Source organism: Danio rerio, chromosome 9, assembly GCF_049306965.1.
Source record: "Danio rerio strain Tuebingen ecotype United States chromosome 9, GRCz12tu, whole genome shotgun sequence".
Taxonomy (NCBI): domain Eukaryota; kingdom Metazoa; phylum Chordata; class Actinopteri; order Cypriniformes; family Danionidae; genus Danio; species Danio rerio.
Window position 1 is genome coordinate 43,398,274 of NC_133184.1, and position 13,691 is coordinate 43,411,964.

The window sequence follows — 13,691 nt, forward strand, 5'->3', positions numbered from 1 at the left end:
GCTTAACTTGACTTGAACTTGACTAATATAATAAAACTAATCCATCTGCACATCTTTGTTTTTCAAGTTTAACAGAAATATTAAAAATCTGATGTAAGGCAATACATGCAAATTACTCACTGCAGGTCACACTGCATAATTTTGTACACCTCAATAAATATGTTAGGCCAGGGAAAGAATATTAACGAATATTAAAAATGAAAATGATTAAATTTAGTTAACACCTCAGTTAAATATTAATGTATTATATGTCTGTTGCTAAAGGTGGTATAGTGATTACACACTTATTCTACTACGTTTTGTAACGGCTGTAACATTTGTTACAACTTGACTAATTAAAGCATAATAAACAAATCCATCTACACATCTTCATTTTTCAAATGTAAACTCATTTCTACAGAGCCCCAGAAGTCCAGTGGCACAGTTGTAGTCAAAACGCTTTCATCAGCTCCCGCTCCTGCAGTGGTAACGTCCACCATGACCCTTCCTGCAATGAAGCCTGCTGCAATAAAACCAGCACCATCAACAAATTCAGCGCCCTCTACAGTCCAACCGGTAAAGCCTGCGCCTCCTCCTGCATCATCAACACCTACCTATCGTCCCGTGCCTGACATTCGAACTCCATCGCCTGGCACTCCAACCCCTGCCAAAGCCAAAAGCACCCTCAACATTACTATGGCCAAACCCTCCCCAGCATCCCCTGCAGCTCAACCACAACCACAACCTCCACCCAAACCCTCGCCTCCGGTCATTCTGCCCAAACCTCAGACCCCAGTCAGTGTGGTTTCACCTCCATCCCAAACTCCTCCAGTGTCACCTCCACCTCTAGTGTCTCCTCCTCCCATTATTGGTAAACCAATCTCCTCAGTGCCCATGTATGTCCCTGCTACAACCACCTCGACTCCAGTGACTCCGGTCACTCCTGTCACCCCAGTCACTCCAGTCACCCCAAATACGCCCTCTCCTGCCCTGTCGCCTCCAGTGGTGTTGGTTACAAGTCTGAGTCCTGTAGGGGAGGGAACTGGGACACCCAATCGAATGACCCCTAGTGGAAGAGCCACGCCTTCTGGACGCATCACTCCATCAGGCCGAAGGACCCCTATTGGAAAGCCTGGAGACTCAACGCTGAGGCAAGGAGTCCCTCAGAAACCTTACACCTTCATGGATGAGAAAGCAAGGTAAGTGCATTGACTTTTAAGTGTCATGAAGTAACTTCATGGCTGTTTTTTATGTCAAGAGCAAATTGTAAAATTCAGTCGCATGTAAATGTAACTGAGTATTTCGTATGATATCATAAGATGTTAAATAACTGAATTATCATGTAAATCGAGATTTATCCACATTCTATGTTTTCAGATCTGTATATTTAATTTCTTTGTCAAATGTTTTATTTTGTTTTGTTTTTTGTTTTATTTTATTTTGCTTATGCTCCTGGCTTCCATGATCAAAAACCTGCGTTATTTTATTTTATTTTTTATTTTAATTTTTATTATTTTATTTTGTTTATGTTCCTGGCTTCCATGATCAAAGACCTGCATTTATGTAATTTGATTTTATTTAATTAAATTTTATTTCATTTCATTATTATTATTATTATAATTTTGCTTATGCTCCTGGCTTCCATGACCAAGGACCTGTATTATTTTATTTATTTATTTATTTTACTTTTATTTTATTTTATTTCTTATTTTTAATTAAATTTGTTTTATTCCTGGCTCCCCTTAATAAGACAAGACATGACCAAAGGAAAAGCTCCCAAAATAAAATGAATCAGCTTTTAATTTTTAAATGCTATTTTAGTTGAAACTGCAGTACTTTGTCTGCACATATCTGTACTTTATGTACAGACATACATTTATATATATATATAAGTTATTTAAATTGCGTTATATTATAAAAATTTTGGGTTCCACACAATTTTGTTCCAACACAAATCGACTCAGTTAACTTACTTGTTTTTATTGAACATAAAACAATGAAGTTGACCCCATGAAAAACTCAAAAAGTGTGTAGATTCACCTCATTCAAGTAATTCTAACAAGCAGCATCTATTTTTTGAGTGTATGTTTTAATGTCTTGCTATTTTTCTTTTTTTTCTTTCACTTTTCTGAGTAACATAAGATATAACAAAAAAAAAGTTTTTGCAGATAAAGCGTTGTATGCAGTTATATAGCAGAATTTCAATCCAAATGGCATAAATATAAGCCCATTTTAATTTGAATAAAATGTATTATTATAAGACAAACAACCATAAAACCTGACCTACAGTAGACGATCATTAATCACCATGCCTTTACTTCACCACAGGGGTCGCTTTGGTGTGATCAGAGAGTGTCGAGAAAATGCCACTGGTAACCTGTACATGGCTAAGATTGTGCCATATGAGCCAGAGAGCAAGCAGACTGTATTACAGGAATACGACATCCTGAAGTCTCTCCATCATGAGAAGATCATGGCTCTCCACGAGGCCTACGTCACTCCACGCTACCTGGTGCTCATCTCTGAGTGCTGCTCTGGCAAAGAACTACTCCACAGTCTCATTGACAGGTATAACTTAACTAATGTGATTTTATTACATGTCAGTAGGGAATATTTTGTTATTTTTTATCTCGTAGGGCTGCATAGGGCTGATATTGGAAAAACCTGACACTGTGATATTTTATTTTGCTGCGATATGTATTGCAATATGAATATACAGTTGACGTCAGAATTGTTAGCCCCCCTTTGATTTTTTTTCTCTTTTTTAATATTTCCCAAAGGAACTTTACCAGAGCAAAGAAATTTTCACAGTATGTCTAATAATATTTTGTCTTTTGGAGAAAGTCTTATTTGTTCTATTTTGACTACAATAAAAGCAGTTTCAGTCTACAGAACAAAATATCATTATACAATAACTTGCCTAATTATTATTATTTACTGTCATCATGGCAAAGATAAAATAAAACGGTTATTAGAAATGAGTTATTAATACTATTGTGTTTAGAAATGGGTTAAAAAAATCTCTCCTTTAAACAGAAATTGGGGGAAAAATTAACGGGGTCTAATAATTCAGTTGGCTAATAATTCTGACTTCAACTGTAATTTCAACTGGTTGATTTAAATGGCTCTTTTTGAAAAGATTTCATTCATTTAGGTTGACTGCAATGATCAAGTATTTTTCTATGCAGTGGATCAGCATAAAATCTGATATATCACAAGCATATATAAATTCGACAAAACAAAAATAAGTAAGGGTTTTCTGGGAAGTGTAACAGTAATCAAGTACAGAAATAGGACAATCAAACGTAAAATAACATGGTTGTCAAAATATTTAAAATGATCTTCATCTTTTAATCTTTAATAATCAATCTAATCATGTGATGTGACTATTGCAGATACAAACATTGTGATAACGATCTTCAAGCCCTAATATTTAGGCACATGAGAACTGTTGTTAATATCTGATTCAAACATATGAATGTTTCCTTTTTTAAAGAATCTGTGTTTTGGATGATTTTTTATGATATTTGAATGACATTTAACACAACTTATTGACATTTGTTGTTTCTTAGTTAGATATTAGTTTATTATAAACATATTTAAATATTTTAAGATTAATTAACTGAGTAATAGTAAATAATTAAAATTTTGGAGCAAACTATACTGTAAATGATCAGTAATTATTTATATATAAATACTATTTTTTGGTGAAGGAAAAGCATTGTTGTTGTAACCTAAAATGTTTGGTAAAAAATGCTTAGTCAAAATTTTTCTTTCTAAAGCTATAGTATTTCATGACTTTTTTTTTTTACTTTTAACTTCATGCTTTTCACAATTAACACAACAATGCTTTCACAACAAGAAATGTCTTCTATGGGTAATTTTTCAATCAAATATAATATTAGTTATAATGATTATATTAATTAGTTGCTAAAGTGTAATCAAGGCAATTGACAATTTTAATCAATTGCCAGCCCTACCCATCAGGCACAGGACATCAGATTGACGTTGTACCCCAGCATTATGTGAGTGTTGCATATTATCTGAAAATGAAAATTGGGTGGACATCAGGCCGACGTCAATGTCAACCAAATATAAACATCTAATGATGTTACAGCTTGACGTTGTGTGGACGTTACCGCTATGATGTCTATCAGACGTTGGATTTTGGTTGCCATACCTAATGAAGAAATGATGTCAATATGACGTTGGTTTAAGATAATGGCTCGACGTTGGAATTGGCCACTTTCCCACACAACCTAAAATCAACCAAATATCAACGTCATTTAATGTCATTATTGGACGTCAAAGTAGCATTGTCCTTAGACGCTGAGTAGACATTAAATTTTAGTCACCTGACGTCACGACCTTAATATTAATACCTTATGACATTGTGTGCCTGCTTGGTAATATAAAGCATATACACTTACAACAGATACTTGAAGTGTGGTTGTGAACCTAACTTTAAAAACATTCTTATGTGAAAGTATAACATGTTTTATATTTAAACAATTTGCTTCTTAACAATAAAATAGAATAGTTAAAGATTTTTTATAAATTGTTTTAAGATTTTTAAAGTTTAAATTTGCCTCTGAGTGTGAAGCTTTTTCTTTTTTTCATAGGTTCCGATACTCTGAGGATGATGTGGTTGCATATATCGTACAGATCCTTCAGGGTCTGGACTACCTGCACAGCCGGAGGATCCTGCATCTCGACATCAAACCAGAAAACATCATCGTCACTTACATGAATGTGGTGAAGATTATCGATTTTGGTAGTGCACAGACCTTCAATCCTCTGTTCCTGAAGCAGTTCTCCCCACCTATTGGAACACTGGATTATATGTGTAAGACATCATTTTAATATGAAAATTTCCATTCATTTTAATCTATTTTGGTTTAATAGATAGAATAAAAGTCAGCTCATAGGAGTTGTGGAGTAAATGCACTAGTTATGAGGGATACAAGAGGCTAGTCTTTATTTTGTTGGTACACCCATCTCTCATGCTGGAATAAACAGTTAGAATTCTGCTCAAAACAATCTCTCTGAAAAATCACATGTACAGAAGTATTCACAGCCTTTGCGCAATACTTTATTGATGCACCTTTGGCAGCAATTACAGTCTCAAGTCTTTTTGAATATGATGCCACAAGCTTGGCACACCTGTCTTTGGGAATTGTTGCCCATTCCTCTTTACAGTACCTCTCAAGCTCTATCAGGTTGGATGGGAAGCGACAGTGTACAGCCATTTTCAGTTCTCTCTAGAGATGTTCAATAGGATTTAGGTCTGGGCTCTGGCTGGGCCACTCAAGGACATTCACCGAGTTGTTGTGAAGCCACTCCACTGATATTTTGGCGGTGTGCTTTAGGTAATTTTTTTCCTTTGGGACCCCAGTCTGAGGTCAAGAGCACTCTCAAGCAGGTTTTCATTCAGGATGTCTCTGTACATTGCTGCATTCATCTTTCCCTCTATCCTGACTAGTCTTCCAGTTCCTACTGCTGAAAAACATCCACACAGCATGATGCTGGCCACCACCATGCTTCACTGTAGGGATGGTGTTAGCCTGGTGATGAGTGGTGCCTGGTTTTCTCCAAACGTAAAGCCTGTCATTCACTCCAAACAGTTCAACTTTAGTCTCATCAGACCAGAGAATTTTGTTTCTTATGCTCTTAGAGTCCTTCTGATGCCATTTGGCAAATTCCGGGCGGGGAGTGGCTTCTGTCTGTCCACTCTACCATACAGGCCTGATTGATGGATTGCTGCACAGATAGTTGTCCTTCTGTAAGGTTCTCCTCTCTCCACAGAAGAACACTGGAGCTTAGATAGAGTGACCATCGGATTATTGATCACCTCTTTGACTAACGCCCTTCTCCCCAGATCACTCAGCTTAGATGGTCGGCCAGCACTAGGAAGAGTCCTGGTGGTTCCAAACATCTTCCACTTAGGGATGATGGAGGCCACTGTGCTCATTGTAACTTTCCGAGAAGCAGAATTTTTTTTTGTTACCTTCCCCAACCTTGTGCCTCAAGACAATCCTGTCTCGGAGGTCTACAGCCAATTCTTATGTCTTCATGCTCGGTTTGTGCTTTGACATGCACTGTCAACCCTGGGACCTTATGTAGACAGGTGTATGCCTTTTCAAATCATGTCTAATCAACTGAATTTACCACAGTTGAACTCCAATTAAGCTGCTGAAACATCTCAAAAATGATCAGTGGGAGCAGGATGTACCTGAGCTCAATTTAGAGCTTCACGCCAAAGGCTGTGAATAAATTTGCAACAATTTCAACAAATCTTTTTCACATTGTCATTATGGGGTATTGTGTGCAGAATTTGGAGGAAATAAATGAATTTAATCCATTTTGGAATAACGCTGTAACAAAAAAATGGGGAAAAAGTGAAGCACTATGAATACTTTCCGGATGCACTGTATATGTGTATATTCAGTGCTGTCCTCTTTGATTGTCTGATTCACTCAATGATGAGCCAGCTTATTCAAACCCATGAAAGAGCCATCTACTGCGCTGGCAGTGATAATGTTGGTTTGGAATGATTCGTAACATTTTTTATAACTGTAACAAGTAACGATGCCTCACATAAAAAATCTATCAGAGTAAAAGTATTAAACTCGTCGAAAATATGTACTGAAGTAAAAGTGAAAGTGGGAGAAAAAAAAAACAATAATCCAGTAAAGTACAGATACTGCCAGCCTCCGGCACCTAGACTGCAGCTCTGCACAAGACGTTTGGCCAGAGGAGAAATGGTCGTGCCCAATTGAGCCTGGTTTCTCTCTAGGTTTTTTCATTCACTTGAAGTTTGTTCCTCGCCGCTGTCGCCACTGGCTTGTATGGTTCGGGACTTGGGGATCTGCACAGTGTTTGGACTTTCAGCAGTAAAAATTAAACCACAATTAACTGAACTAAACTGAACTTAAATTCAGAAAACTGCACTGACACTTACTATAATTTTCTATGTGAAGCTGCTTTGACACAATCTAAAATCTACACAAAAAATTGTTCCTCATGCTCCCCGAAGCACTTTTTAACAATTTGAGCTCGATGGCACTAGGCATGATGAGTGGATCACTTCATCCATCTCTCTTCTTACCCTGATGTGCCCATCACTCTTTAACAGGGTAAAACTGGACTCATCAGACCACATGACCTTTTTCCATTGCTCCAGAGTCCAATCTTTAGGCTTTCTGAATTGAATCTGGGAATTTTTTCCCAGATTAGCCTTAGCGATAAATAGTTTTCTTAAGGCTACACATCTTTTTAGTCTAGATCAATTTAGTTACTTTCACATTTTGTGTGGAAATACCTTTACTATTAAACATAGTTATAAGTTCTGCTTTTGTTTTTATCATTTAATTTCACTGGATATTTAAGTAATCACTAATATAGATAATTCAAGATTTTTAACCATATTTCTGCTTCAAAGATTATGGTTCTTCACTGTTTCCAGTTTTCTACAATACAATTCTTAATCCAATTTTAGTAGTTTCAGCAATCTCCTTTTCTTAGCATCCCAATAATCTGACCTTTATAAATCCGATTAAACTTGTTTAGCAGCTGAAACTTTATCATCTATAGAGTAATTTTCCAATTGGAGTTTCTTACCTATTTACTTTAAATCCAGATTGTGGCTTTTTTTTAGTTAGGCAGTGTACATTACTGGACACTTTCTCATGTGTTTTTAATCTGTGATGTTTGCTGAAGCTCCAGAGATGCTGAAAGGAGATGTGGTGGGTCCACCAGCTGACATCTGGAGCATTGGCATATTGACTTATATCATGTGAGTGTTTTCCTCTACAATTTTATCTATGAAAATGAATGTTCATTTCATGTCAAGCTTTCCCACTTTTATGCTATCTCCAATTGAGTTGCAATTCATACACGGATGTAAGCATTGGAGTCTGGACATTGTCTCATGTGTTTTGTCTCCTCATTTCAGAAGCTCTCTAGAGCTGGTAATCTGTCAGTGTCTGTGATTGTGTTTGACATGAATGCTATTCCAGTGTGTAACTTGATGCGTTTGTCATGCTGTCCACCATTCAGGCTTAGCGGGAGGTTGCCGTTCACAGAAAATGACCCTGCCGAGACCGAGGCCAGAATACAGGCAGCCAAGTTTGACCTCAGTAAGCTTTACCAAAACGTGTCCCAAAGTGCCTCTCTGTTCATCAAAAAGATCCTGTGCAGCTACCCTTGGTGAGTAAAACAGTGCAGTGTGAAATACTCATCTGAGATGTGTAAATGACCACGTCTGGGTCACATTTCCTATAAATTCAAGACATTTTAGTTTTTGCATAGTAGGATGAAGGCTTTTTGGACCATTACATTTGCAGTGTGACATTATAGAAATTCAAATTCAGCATTTTCCTTCACAATTAATGATTTAATAAATACAAATCTTTATACATAAGCGTTTTCAAGAGTTTACACTTAGATATTGCTTGGAGCTATTAGCAAGTTTGACATGCTGTCTGGGGAGAGAGCTCGGGGATAATTGAGCCCAGGGTTCCCGCCTGGTAAATTAGCATGTAAGGGGGTCCGAGATCAGGTAGGTCTCGATAGCTCCCCCTGGTAAAAGGAGAAAAAGGAGGATATGGAATGGAAGGGAGGATTCTCCCAAAACGAAGATAAGTAGTAGGGTGAATTCGATCTATTTATTGTAGGTTTAGATCAATCTGATTGGATTATTGCTGATTACCGATGAGAGATCAGCCGTGATCAATCATATCCAGTGCTCCTCGCGAAATTAGTTTGTAAAACTTCACTTTTAAAATGTAATAAAATGTCAAAATTATTTAATACATTAAAGGGGTCAATTTAATTAAATTTGCCAGTGACAGTTTTGGTAATTTTCAAATTATTGTAAAATTGTTTATCTTATGCCCCCATGTAACAAAAAGTGTATTGTATTATATTAAACATAATGAAAAGTAGTATTGCTTGTATTTTTAATACAGATTAATAAATAATATAATTTATACTTTTTTATTACATAAAATGACAAATAAAATCTAATATTCCTAATAATTGTAATCAACAAAATTTAGATAGATAGATAGATAGATAGATAGATAGATAGATAGATAGATAGATAGATAGATAGATAGATAGATAGATAGATAGATAGATAGATAGATAGATAGATAGATAGATAGATAGATAGATAGATAGATAGATAGATAGATAGATAGATAGATAGATAGATAGATAGATAGATAGAAGGCATAATCACTAAGTATGGTAATTTCTTTTCGCATATATCTCAAGGACTGTTTAATACAGGGAAGATTCAAAGATAACCTTTCAAAATGTATATCTATTTAATTTTATTATTTTGATTTTTTTTTTAATTGTCTTTATTCCAGCCAAACTTAAATAAATTAGACTTACTCTAAAAGAAAAAATACAATTGCAAATACTGTAAAAAAAAAAAGTCTTGCTCTGTTAAATATTAAATCAGAAGTAATTGAAAGAGAATTAAAATTTCACAGGAATATTAATTTTAATATTTAGTTTTCAGATTTTTATTAAATCAGAAATATATAAATCATGGTTTCTATAAACTGTAGTATTCTGCTCTATGTATTTCAGGGCCCGTCCGACCATCAAGGACTGCTTTACCAACTCGTGGCTGCAGGACGCATATCTGATGCGCCTGCGAAGACAGACTCTCACATTCACCACCACACGCCTCAAAGAGTTCCTGGAGCAGCAGCAGCACATCAGAGCCCAAGAGGCAACAAAGCACAAAGTCCTCCTGCGTTCCTACCAGAGCAACCCACAAACCCCATCCACCCCTCAGTGAGCTCCAGCACGGCATGAGACATGAGGCCACGGCTCCGGGGTTCTTCAGGACGCGGACAGAGAGAGACACAACCTCAGGACATCCCACTTAATGTGTGTTTACACAGATCAAGCACAGGAGTTTAACCAAGCTGGGGTCAGTTCTGAAACCAGAAACACACACACACACACACACATACATACAAAACATCCAGTGCATTTACCTCCATTAGCTGTGGCCAGCATGCACGGTGTTTATTGTCCCGGATGTTGTTCTTACTTCACGCTCATTTTTAACAAAAGCAGTTTGAATCTCTAGTGAGGGGTCAGATGAACTTTAGACTCATTCTCCTTGAGAGAAGCGACTATTTTGTACACAAAACCGAGAAGACAGCGATCTAGTCCTTCACTTGATGCAAAAAATTTTACGTCGATGTTTTTTTTTTTTTTTTTTTGGGTGTCTTCCAGGGCCTTGAGATTCGTGGACAAAAAAAAATGGTGTACATCTTTTTTGAACTAGTTTTTATGGCATAAGTATTACTTTTATTACTGCTAGTTGTTATACAGTAGTGATTATCAGTACTAAACAAACAAAAAAACAATAAAAACGAGATGCTTTTTTGTCTTTTGCTAAAGTGTTTTGACCTAAACCGAAGTGGATTGACTTTATTGTAATATCAAAAGGCCTCACAGCTTTAGGGAGTGATATTTTTTTGGCAAGAATTCCCTGTACGGTTTGGCTAATCCGCTTTTTTTGATAAGTTGAAGTCTAAGACCAGGAATGTATTATATATTTCAGTGCATACAGTAGCATACAGCATGCATCTGTGAATAGCATATGGACAGAACTCTGTTTTTAGACTCTGAAGCTGTTTCACGTAGAGATCAGATGGGTTAAGATGTGCCTGGAAACTATCTAGAGCTCTTTGGATGTGTCTTAGAAAAGTGACTTTTTTTTTGAAGGGACTAGAATATGTTGTATAACACACGTTAGCTGCTGCAGTGAATGTTTGAGAGTCTTTAGTTTATTATTTTAAGAAGGTTTTTGCTGTAAGATTCATTTATACCCATGAATGAGAGTAACTTTATATTGAAAGCTGTCTAATTTTTGATCTAAATAACACATAAACAATATTAAATACATTACATATATTGATCACAAAAAAATCTGAGATTTTTAATTACTAGAAGAACGTGTATTTTTTTGACTTATGTCCATTTTGACAATTTATGAATCCAAAAATAGGAGTTTTAATCTTGACTTTGTTATATTATAGGCATCATTATGTTACTTTCATAGTTTGTTTTATCTAGATTTATTTTTGAACAGTTTGCATCCTGTTTGGTAAGCATAGATTCCCAGTATTCTGTCAGTATTCTGTTTTTTATTTTATTTCTTTGTATTTGTTTAGTTAATTTATCTAATGAACAAATGACGATTGTGTCATTCACATCCACAAAACTAATAGAAATCATATTCACAAACTAGCTAAAGTTAAAATAAGGTCTCTGTAAAACTAATGGTACAGATATTTTCAAAAAGAAAACAAAAACTAATTTCATTTTCTGCTTCATAAAGATGTTGAGCTGCAAAAGTTTGCATTGAATTTAATGCGTTCAAAAGACGTGTGGTTTAGTTAGGAAAAATCAATGAGTTATAAATAATTTGTATCAATTTTATAATACTCTGGCGAGTACTATAAAATCGAATTCAATCTACTTGTGTTTCAATTTTGAAATCGGATTACATCTAGATTACATCTACTCTGTAATAAATGCTGGGTTCCACAATCAATTTGTGTTGGGACAACATGAAGAAATTACATTAACTTACTAGTTTTTACAAATTTAAGTAGATTGAACATAAAACAATTAAGCTGTCGCAACAAAAACTCAATAATTCTGTTGTTTCAGCTCATTTGAAATAAGTAGTTTGAACAAATATCATATTTTTGAGTGTAGATTACATGTGATAAGTTACTTTCCAACACTTGTGAATATAACTTTTCAACAAATTTTATAGGCTAAAAATGGGTCTATGTGAGTGTAATTATTATTAGATTATTTTTAAAACCGGTAGTGACCTCAAACCGCAGGAAAACACATTATATTTCACAAATATTGGCTTAGATCATTGCTCTCAAACTCGATTCCTGTAGGGCTAAAGCTCTGCACAGCTTTGCTCCAACACCTAATCAAACACAGCTGATGCAAATAATCAAGGTGTTCAAGACTACTAGAGACTATTAAGCAGGCGTGAGTTGGAAGTGTTTGGAACTAAACTATGCAGAGCTGCGGCCCTCCAGGAATTGAGTTTGAGACTATTGGCTTAGATTGAATGACTGTTAGTGTAGTGTTTATTGCCATACTCGCGCACATTTATTTTCATCCACTTTGCATAAATGGCAACATTTTGGGTTTGTTCTTCTATCTAATTTGTTTATTATTTGGTTTTTGGGGTTATTCAAATATGCGCGAGGACTACAACCGAGAAAAAATGGAATCACGATCAAGAGGAACGAATTCTGTTGTTGTGAATAAGATTTGATGTTATTTGAGGTGTGTTGGTTCATTCACTTCTCTTTCAGTCATGCCGAGCAACCCTTTAATGTGAAACTAAACCGAGCTTTTCTGGAATGAATTATGTTGCACTAAAACAGTGACAATGTGGAGATAATATGAATGTTTTACAGTAGAATGAAGTGTGTATATGTTGAAAACGTGACTTTTCATGAATAAAATCTGCTGTCAGCAATACCCAACAGACTCTGCATTCTTTTATTATTATCATCATCCAGTCAATTCAGTGGTTTGAATTGGAGTAAGTGAAAGTGGTTTGAATGTCATCACAGAAAACAACAGTTTCAGATTCTGAAAGCAAAAACTACATTTTCTCTATAGGGAAACTGATTTTTAACAAACAATATTCGGGTAGGGTATGACATTGACACGAATCCTGACCCTACCATCCAAATGTTGCAGCAGAAATCGAGACTCATCAGACCAGGCAATGTTTTCCAATCTTTTATTGACCGATTTTGGTGAGCCTGTGCAAATTGTAGCCTCAGTTTCCTGCTTCACGGTTGGATCCGTTGTGTGTTTACTTGGTTGTAACAAGTGGTTATTTGAGTTGCTGTTGCTTTTCTATCTGCTCGAACCAGTCTGGCCATTCTCCTCCATTCTCATTCTCTCGCTCACAAAACTGCCGCTCAATGGATATTTTCTCATTTTTCTTATCCTTTTCTGTAAACCCTAGGGGATGGTTGTCTGTTAAAATCCCAGTAAATCAGCAGTTTCTAAAATACTCATACCAATCTGTCTTGCACTAACAACCATGCCACGTTCAAATTCACTTAAATCACCTTTTATCCCCATTCTAATGCTCGGTTTGAACTTCAGCAGATCGTCTTGACCATGTCTACATGCGTTGAGTAGCTGCCATTTGATTGGATGATTAGAAATTTGCATTAACGAGCAGTTGTACAGGTGTTCATAATTAGGTGGCCGGTGATTGTATGTTTTTACAGGCTTGTCATTGGTTAGCTCTGGTTCCTGAGCTTTTCTTTCTTTTTTGTTTTAACAGTCACAGTCAGGACCTCAGTTTAACATGTCTTATATGAAAGACTCACTGACAGTATAGTGTCCCCTTCACTATACTGGGGCATCAGGACTCACACAGACCGCAGGTTGAATGCCCCCTGCTGGCCTCACTAACACCACTTCCAACAGCTACCTAGTTTTCCCATGTGGTCTTCCATCCAGCTACTGACCAGGCTCAGCCCTGCTTAACCGGTCTTGAGCTGCAGGGTGATATGGCTGTAGCTATTTTTCAGAGCTAAAAATGTCAAGGTGCAAACATTTAGACTTTAAAACAACACGAATGACTGAACACCTCAGTGGTATTCTATTTCTTAATG

The 13,691-nt window shown here is 36.2% G+C and overlaps 1 protein-coding gene across 10 annotated transcripts in view; it reads left to right on the top strand.

The window, feature by feature from the left end:
* The window catches only part of spegb (striated muscle enriched protein kinase b), a 164,345-nt gene extending 151,814 nt beyond the window's left edge, over window positions 1-12,531 (top strand). For all 10 annotated transcript variants that reach the window (XM_073913014.1, XM_009304895.4, XM_021479006.3 and 7 more), the window contains 6 exons: window positions 401-1,178; window positions 2,308-2,547; window positions 4,602-4,825; window positions 7,699-7,774; window positions 8,038-8,187; window positions 9,583-12,531. In XM_073913014.1, the coding sequence (XP_073769115.1) occupies window positions 401-1,178; window positions 2,308-2,547; window positions 4,602-4,825; window positions 7,699-7,774; window positions 8,038-8,187; window positions 9,583-9,796 (1,682 nt within the window). In that variant the 3' untranslated portion in view covers window positions 9,797-12,531. The remainder of the gene's footprint in view (window positions 1-400; window positions 1,179-2,307; window positions 2,548-4,601; window positions 4,826-7,698; window positions 7,775-8,037; window positions 8,188-9,582) is intronic.
* The last annotated feature ends 1,160 nt before the right edge of the window (window positions 12,532-13,691 follow it).